The sequence below is a fragment of the Myotis nattereri genome (assembly GCF_964212035.1).
Source record: "Myotis nattereri genome assembly, chromosome: 1".
NCBI lineage: Eukaryota > Metazoa > Chordata > Mammalia > Chiroptera > Vespertilionidae > Myotis > Myotis nattereri.
Genome location: NC_138075.1, coordinates 110995215 through 111004570, shown reverse-complemented (window position 1 = coordinate 111004570; position 9356 = coordinate 110995215). Strand labels below are relative to the sequence as shown.

At 41.2% G+C, this 9356-nt stretch overlaps 1 protein-coding gene across 1 annotated transcript in view; it reads left to right on the top strand.

Moving 5' to 3' along the window:
• Positions 1-515: 515 nt before the first annotated feature.
• PML (PML nuclear body scaffold) overlaps positions 516-9356 on the top strand; it is a 47065-nt gene continuing 38224 nt past the window's right edge. Inside the window, 2 exon segments of the mRNA XM_081101588.1 lie at positions 516-681; positions 2375-2841. Coding sequence (XP_080957714.1) covers positions 547-681; positions 2375-2841 — 602 coding nt within the window. The 5' untranslated portion in view covers positions 516-546.

The following is a 9356-nucleotide window of genomic DNA, read 5'->3' as shown; positions in this document are numbered from 1 at the left end:
CTCTCTGTTTAAAGTGTCTTCCCAATATTTGAGTCCCTGGTAAATTCCCACTGTTCCAAGTCCCAGCTGAGGAACCTCCTTTCCAGCCAGTCTCAATGCTGTGTGAAAATCTTTTTGGAGCCTGTCCTTCCACCAGATCTGGGATTCTTCCAAAGCAAGGGCCACGTCACTCATCTCTATGCCTCAGGCTCCCAGCTGGGGGCTGGCACAAAGCTGTGCCATGTGAGCTGATGAATGGCCCAAAGCCCAGGGCGGGGCTGCCCCCCTCGTGTCAGCTCAGACACTTTGCTGTGACCCCAGGCCAGCTGTGCTCTACTGTCCTCCCTCTCCCTCCAACCCGCCCTGGGCGTGTCTTCCAAACAGTTTGGCCTCTCCGCTTCTAGAACCGCCCCCAGTGACTGTTTCACTTCCTTTCCAGTGACTCGCCCAGAACCGGCTCCTCCCCTTTCGGATAGCTCCGGAAATTCAGTGCTCGCGCGCGTGAGTCTCATCAAGCTTCTCCCGCCCCCAAGATCAAAACTGAGAATCGAAACTGCACTAGGTTCCATGCAGCCGGAGCCTGCGCCCGCCAGATCTTCGGGGACCCAACAGGACTCCGCACTGCCCGACATGTCCACCATGCCTCCCCCGGAGTCTCCCTCCGAAAGCCAGCAGCCCAGCCCGGACCACAGCCCCACAGAGGTACTGCTGGGTTTGGGGAGATGGGGTTTAGGCTTTGTGAATTTGCTGTGATGGGGGGAGAGGTGAGAAGGGAGAGGGAACCTGGTCAAGTACACAGAAGGAAAAGACAGACCCTCTTGGCTCGAGTAGGAGTAGAGGAGAGGAGAGATGAAAAAAGATCACCAGGAGGAGTTAAGGGAGCCTCTCTGGCTGCTCTTCTCTACTGAACGGACAGCGGCACCTCGGACCGGACTCTCCTACCCGCGCTGGCGATATGCCTCTTTGCCCCCGCTCTGAGGAGGCCCCAGAGTAACAGCCCAATTGCCCGCGCCTGGAGCATGCCTCTTGCTGGTGGTGGAGTGTGTGTGTGTGTGGGGGCGGGGGGGCGGGGGGGGGCGGGGGGGGAGGGGATGGCGGAGAGCTCACATTGGGGAAAACAAAACCTAAGTACCAGTTCCCAACGGGAGAGGTGAATCAGTTAAGGCCTCGCAGCTCCTGTGGTTTCTTCTCCAGGAAGTTTTCTAGATACTTCTCCTGGAACACCTTGCCCGCCCAACCCCCTTTCCCAAGGCAGGTTTTCTACCTGGAAGTTTTCCCTTAGTCTTCTCCTGAACAAACCCCCAGCCTCCCACCCCCAAAAGGGGCTTCTTAGATCACTTGCTCTATGTTCTTCCAGGCCCTTTTAAAAGCACAAATAACACCAGTTGTAGTAATTTGTATTATTTGCATAAGTACAACTAGGAATAATATCGCTTAATATTACTAGTTAACTGTATGAGCATTTATCATGTGCTATGCACTGTATTAAGTACTTTTTTTTGCATTTTTAAAAATCGTGGTAAAATATACACAAGATTTGCCATTTTAGCCTTTTCTAAATATACTATTTAGTAGCATTAAGTACATTCACAATGTTGTGTAACCCTCAAGACCTATTTCCAGAACTTTTTCATCACCCAAACAAACTCTGTACCCTTTAACCAATAGCTCTTTATTCTCCCCTTCCTCCAGCCCCTGATAATCTCTAATCTACTTTGTCTCCGAGAATTTGCCTGCTCTAGATATTTCATATAAGTGGAATCATACATTTGTCCTATGTCTGCCTTAGTCCACTTAGCATAATGTCCTTCCTTAAATGGGAAGGCTGAATAATATTTCGTTGTATGTACTTCATTTTGTTTATCCTTTAATGGACACTTGGGTTGTTTCCACCTTTGGCTGTTGTGAATAGTGTGCTCCTGAGAATGTGGGTAAATATGTATCTGTGTGGGTCAGTGGTTTCAGTTCTTTTGGATATAAATCTAGGGGTGGAATTGCCAAATCATATGGTAGTTCCTCATAAAGGTAAACTACCTTTATTACCTTTATGAGGAACCATCAAACTTTATAGAAGGTTGATACTTAATGTATCTCTTCTAAACTGAGTTCAGTGATAGTAGGGATAGAGGTATCCTATTTATCCTTGTATCTCAGGACCTGGTACTGTGTCTGATGGGAAGTAGATGCTCAATATATTGTGGAGTTAGAGTGGGAAGGCCTGAGTAAATGGGAAATTGAAATACTGGTAAGCCTGGGTTTTCATCATCCGGTGACTGCCTGGAATGAAATATGAAGTCCCATTCCAGCCTCCAGCCATGGGGGCAGGTGACCTATGATGGTGGTGGGTGGTGACTCCTGGGACTTAAGGTCTCATCCCTCTCCTCTGGTCCCCCAGCAAACTACAGAGGAGGAGTTCCAGTTCCTGCGCTGCCAGGGCTGTCAGGCAGAAGCCAAGTGCCCTAAGCTGCTGCTTTGCCTGCACACACTGTGTTCAGGATGCCTGCAGGCCCCGGACATGCAGTGCCCTATCTGCCAGGCGTCCCTTCCTCCTGGCGCTGATGGACCCGTCCTCGATAACATCTTCTTTGAGAGTCTGCAGCGGCGCCTGTCAGTGTACCAGCAGATTGTGGATGCGCAGGCCGTTTGCACCCGCTGCAAAAAGCCGGCAGACTTCTGGTGTTTCGAGTGCGAGCAACTCCTCTGTGCCAGCTGCTTCGAGGCGCATCAGTGGTTCCTCAAGCACGAGGCCCGGCCCCTGGCGGAGCTGCGCGGCCAGGCGGTGTGCCAGTTTCTGGACGCCACGCGCAAGTCCAACAACATCTTCTGCGCCAACTCCAACCACCGCAACCCTACACTGACTAGGTGAGCCGGTGGGTGGGTGGCGCATCCAAGAGCCAGGTAGCTGATGAATGGGGAGCAGGGATCTGGAGTCGCAAAGCTGAGAATGTGGGACAAGGAGCTTCTTGTAACTCCAGGTGTGGTCCACAAACAAGTAGCATCAGTAGCGATGATCATACTTTACCAATATGCTATGCCACGCTAGTGGATTGTAATAGTTTCCTCCTATAGTAAATAATACTGCAGAATCATCTTCGCACCCTATTCCGTAATTTCTCTAGAATAAATTTTTAGAAATGCCATTGCTGGGTTAAGGGGCATGAAAATTTTACATTTTGATACATGCTACCAAACTGCCTTTTAGAAAGTGAAATTTTCCAGAAGCGCTGCCATGGGGTCTCTGTATTGCTGGATTCTAAGATGAGTGAGATGCAGGCAGTTTCTGTCTGAAAAGTCAAAACCTAACCACCGCGCTATCTGGGAATGTATGTATGGAAAAAATCAATTCCAGTTATTATTTTCATTAAACAGCATAAGATTTCAATTATTTTTAAAAATAAATAATACTATTTATATGGTTCAAAAATTACAAACAAAACTGATGTAGAGAGTGCTAAGTCTCTGTTTCTCTCTATAATCTGCCTAATTCCCACCACTTCATCCTCCTCCCATCCAGGTAATCATTGTCACTAGTTTGAATGTTTCCAGAGTTTCTTTGTGAATATATACACAGATAGAAGTTATATAGTCTTTTGAGGTCTTATTTATACCCCTTTTGGCCAAAAAAGTAGCATACCTATGTGAACTTTGGGACACCCTCCCCCAATACATTTCTTGTGTATTGTGTGCTTGTTCTTGGGGATGCAATTTTAAAGTGAAGAATAGGGGACCCTCTGAGAACTGCATTCCTGCTGAGCTGGCTGTGGCTCACTAGGAGGCTTACCACCTGCACTTCCCACTGCCTCTCTTCCCAACCCCTGCCCCCCCCCCCTCCCGCTCCCAATTCCTCAACAGTGCTATTATCATTTGAATTTGGATTTCTTTGCTTAGTTTTAAGGTTGAGGTTCAGCGGCTTTTCATATGTTTATTTACCATTTTTTCTTCATTTGTGAGTTGCCTATTTGGGTCCTTTGCTTTTTTTTCCCCTTGGAGGAATTAATCTCTTTAATTGTAGGAGGCTGTTGTAGTGCAAACACAGTACTTCACACAGCATAAGGTATTGGTGTTTAAGTTTTTAGTTTTATGTAGTCCAATCCATCAATCTCCCTTTATAGCAAGGATGGGGAACATTTTTCTGCCAAGGGCCATTTGGATATTTATAATATCATTCGAGGGCCATACACAATTATCAACTTAAACATTAGCCTGCTATAGTTGGTCAAACATTTAATGAACTCACCCCTAATGCCTTGGCAGGGCCAGACCAAATGGTTTCACGGGCCTCATACGGCCCACCGGCTGGGCATTCCCCAGCCCTGCTGTATATTTTCTAGTTTGGCCATCCTAGGAAGGATTTTTTTTCCCATATCAATGTTAAAAATATTTTCTTATATTCTATTTTAATATTTGTATGACTTTATTTTTATAATTAAAATTTTAATTCAAATGGTATTTATTTTTGTGTGTGGTCTATATAAGGTAGAAACCTTCACTTTTTTTCTCTCCAAATGAAAAGCCAGTTTTTCTCAATTTTCATTGAAAGATTTTAATAATCCACTCTTGCCCCGATTTGAAATGCCCTAAATAATCATGTACTAAATGCCCATGTAGTCATGAGTATGTTTGTAAATCTCTGTTCTGTGCCAGTGATCTCACTATTTCTATGCTAATCCATATGCTATATGGAACTCTGTGGCTTTGTGTTTGATAGGGCAAGTTCCCATTCTTCAAAAATAACTTGCTTTTCTTTTGCTGTTTCTTATGCAGTTTTACAATTTACATACTCATTGGGATTTTGATTGAAATTGCAGTAAAAATGGGGTGAATTGCCCTCATCTCTAGTTATATCTTTTGGGTTTTATAATGTATTCATATATGTCTTGAACTTTTTAAAATTATAGTTAAATTTTGAATATTTAATAATATTGAGAATAGAATGTTAATTATTTCTAATTGGTTATCATTAGCATTCACTAATCCTCTCAACTTATGTATATTAATTATATCTAGCCAATTATATCGAACTCTTATTCTGTAAGTTTTTCAGTTTCTTTTAATTTTTCTAGGTAACAATCATATCATCTGAAAATAATAAAAATTTTTTCTTTCAGTATTTACACACATTACTTTGTGGCTTTGTTTCACTGGCCAGAACAGTATTGAATAATAGTATTTAGAAAAAGCAACTTTATCTTGTTCCTATCTTCATGAAAAGTTTTCTTATGTTTTCTTGTTTAGTATCGTGCTTATTGTTGACTTTCTTAGGTAGCTTTTAAAAGTCACATTGAGAGCCCTAGCTGGTTGGCGCAGTGGATAGAGCATTGGACTGTGGACTGGGAGGTCCTGGCTTCGATTCCGGTCAAGGGCACATGCTCAGGTTTTGGGCTTAATCCCCAGTGGGGGGGCGTGCAGGAGGCAACCGATCAATGATACTCTCTCATCATTGATGTTTCTATGTCTCTCTCCCTTCCTCTCTGAAATCAATAAAAGTACATTAAAAAAATAAAAAATAAAGATCACATTGAGAAAGTTGCTTTTCCATTTCTTGTTTACTAAGAATTTTGTTTTATTTTTAACAAATAAAAATATTTGTTAAACACTCAGGAATGAGTGTTCTTTTGGACTCTATTAAGGTTGCCCTTCACCTTTTAGTATTATGAATTATATTAATAGGTTTCTTTATGTTGAGCCATTTTTTAATTCCCAGGAGGAAATCTCTATTTGGTCATAATATACTGTTATTATTTTAATTCATAACTAGTTTCCATTTATAATATTTTATTTAGGCTATTATCTATATTTATAGGTGTGATCAATTTTTATGAATATGTGTGATTTCTTTTTTAAGTTTTCTTTCAATGAATACTAATCTCTTTCAATGAATTTGTAAGCTTTCCTCTTATGAACATAATCCTATATAATAAAGAGCTAATATGCTAATTAGACTGAACAGCAGAATGACTGTCCGGACCGGATGATGTCGGGGCTGCAAGGGCCAGCTGAGGCAGCCGGGCTGTGAGGGCCAAGCTCCTTGCATGAATTTCGTGCATCGGGTCTCTAATAATATATATATATTACTTAGCATAGTGCCTTGCACATATTTGCAATAAATGTTAAAATCTTACTATTTATATCCTTTCTCTGCTCTACAATTTAAAGGATGTAAGCAATTGAGGCTTATAGAAGTTTCTTGAAAAACCATCTGAGACTGGTGCCTTTTTGAAGAGTAGATTATTTTTCCATGCTATTGATCTACTTTGGATCTTGACAGATTTTCTGGAACATTTTCCAGTTCATCCTGAGTTAGCTTTTAGCTTTCATAATTTGAAAATCTCCTTTATACCTGTAACTATATCTTCTTTCTTATTTTTAATATATATTTGTGGTTATTTCAGTGATCTTTTCAAAGTACTAGCTTTTGGTCATATATTCCTTATTAATGTTTTCTTTTCAAGTAGCTTGTAATGTTTGCTTTCTATATTTGATGTTAATTTCTATAGTCTGATCACTTAATATGTGAGAGTTCTATATCTTAGACTATATTGAGGTTTTCTTTGGGGCCTAGCATATTTTTTGAACTAGTATATTCCTAGGATTTTTTTAAAAATGTGTATTCTTTAGAGTACACACATCTATCTATCTATCTCTCTATATAAAATATGCATATATTTATGTTATATATATTCTTGTTACTCTTGTTTAAATTTTTAGCAAGCATATTACAACATATTTGTGTGTATGTATATACATTTATCAAGAGTAGAGTGCCACTATTCTTCCAGATAAGATAAAAGCTTTAGCATATTTTCTGAGTCTTTTTCTCCATTTTTTTTCCTACACCCAGATTTAGTTAAAATAACATGAAATTTTAGTTCTATCTAGATTATTGCCAAATTTTTATGCCTCTTCTTGTCTAATCATCTTTTCTTAACAGTTATTAAGTGTCTTAATCACATTATAACTTACTTGTTATCTATATTTTAGATTTTAATTTCTCTCATTGCTCACAATTTTTTCTACAGCATATCTTCCCCTTTCTTGAATTATTTAATGTGATTAATTTCCCATTTGCCTAAACTATTTTGAGTAATTTTTTGTTTGTTTTTCAAAAAATTTACTTTCTGAGGCCTTAAGTGTCTTAACTTGCATGTTCTTTTGCTGTCACATAAAGGAAAGTTTTGTTAGGTGTAAAACTCTGGGGTCACCATCACAGTTCCTTCATCTTGGAATATATAAACATTGCTTTATAAATTTCTGGCTTCCAGTGTTGCAGACGAGAAATTCAGTTATTGTCTGATATTTTTTCTTTGTGGTTAATCAGTTTTAGTTTCCTAAGGATTTCATATAATTATTTTCTTTTTTCTTGCAATGATTGCTCAGGCTGTATTAGATATAGGTCTTTTCCCCCCCAATGCTCCTCTATGATAGTGTTCATCTGAAAAGTCAAGTCTTCATTTCAAAGATGTTGTCTTCTGCTTTTTTATATATTGATTTCCCTTCACTTGCTTATTTTTTTCTTTTTCAACTATTGCTATATGGATATTGGAACTCCAAATCCATTTCTTACGTCTTTTATCCTTTTCATTAGTTCTTTTACTTCGCTTTTTTTCTTCCAGATTCGCAGAGTTCCTTGAATCAATTTTATAATTTACCAACTATTTTTTTAGGAGACCCCTTTCTACTATTTACTACCTATGATAAGTTTTGTTTTTCTTAGCATTCATGTGGGTTTTTTAATTGCTAAAAATGGTTCATGTTCTCAGTATGCTTTTCTTATCAGCCTGTTCTATGCAGTATATTCTTTAATCTCCCTAAAAAATAAACCTAGGCCCTGGCCAGTGTGGGTCAGTGGTTAGGCCAGGGGTGGGCAAACTTTTTGACTCGAGGGCCACAGTGGGTTCTTAAACTGGACCGGAGGGCCGGAACAAAAGCATGGATGGAGTGTTTGTGTGAACTAATATAAATTCAAAGTAAACATCATTACATAAAAGGGTACTGTCTTTTTTTTTTTTTTAGTTTTACTCATTTCAAACAGGCTGGATCCGGCCACGGGCCGTAGTTTGCCCACGGCTGGGTTAGACTGTCAGCCTACAGACCAAACTCAGGTTTGATTCCTGGTCAAGGGCTCGTTCATACCTGGGTGCAGGTTTGATCCCTGTCCCCGTTGGGCGTGGGTGAGAGGCAACCAACTGATGTGTTTCTCTCACATTAATGTTTCTCTCTCTTTCTCCCTCCTTCCCTACCTTTCACTCTCTCTAAAAATCAATGGAAAAATATCCTCAGGGGAGGATTAAAAAAAAAGAGAAGCAATTTTTAGATGTTTTATGTGTTTCTGTATTACCCTTTTTTAAGTGTGAGCTGAGAATCAGTTTGCTCATTTTGGCTGCTGATTCCCTTTATGGGTCCTGTGGTTCCTTGTGGTCTGCTCACCTGTAAATGTTGATATCTAGATTGTACAGTTTTAATAACTGATGCTGGCAGCAGTTGTATAAACCACAGTTTCCACCTCCCACTCCTACAGTGAGGAGTGTGGTAGCATACAAGTGGCCCCACTTCTAGTGTGGGGGGTCAGGGGTGGATTTCTCCCCAGGTACAATAGACAAGGCTGGTTCAGTCAGCAAGAGGACAGGATTCTGGACCTGTGAGCATGGCAGATGGCTAAAAAATTTGACCCTATTGCTAAAAATCATACACAGTTCACACAGTTTCACAATTTACCAGTGGTTACTGAAAAAACTAAACTTGCTTTTTCTGCACAAAACCTAGGTCCTAGAAATAACCCACAACTTTCTCCAGGAATAAATCACTCTACCCTTGGACATTGAGCTGATTAGGATACATGTTAAAGAGCAGTACCAGAGTTGGTCTTAAAGTGGGGCTGTTGGCATTTGGTCACCATGTCTGTGGAATCCATTCTTTCAGCCCACCTTCCTACTATGTGGCAGGCCCTCTGCTATGTCATCCTATGTAATAAAAGGCTAACGTGCAAATCGGCTGAATGGTGGAACGACCGGTCACTATGACGCGCACTGACCACCAGGGAGAAGACGCTCAACGCAGGAGCTGCCCCCTAGTGGTCAGTGTGCTCCCACAGGGGGAGTGCTGCTCAGCCAGAAGCCGGGCTCATGGCTGGCAAGTGCAGCAGCTGTGGCAGGAGCCTCTTCTGCCTCCCGGCATCACTAAGGATGTCCGACTGATGGCTTAGGCCTGCTTCCTGCCGTCAATCGAACATCCCCCAAGGGTTCCCATACTATGATAGACCACAGGCCGGGCTGAGGGACCCCCACCCCGGAGTGCACAAATTTCGTGCACTGGGCCTCTGGTAGAAAAAATAAAATAGAAGACAAAGGGGATAGACAAGAAAATATTTTTACATGAGC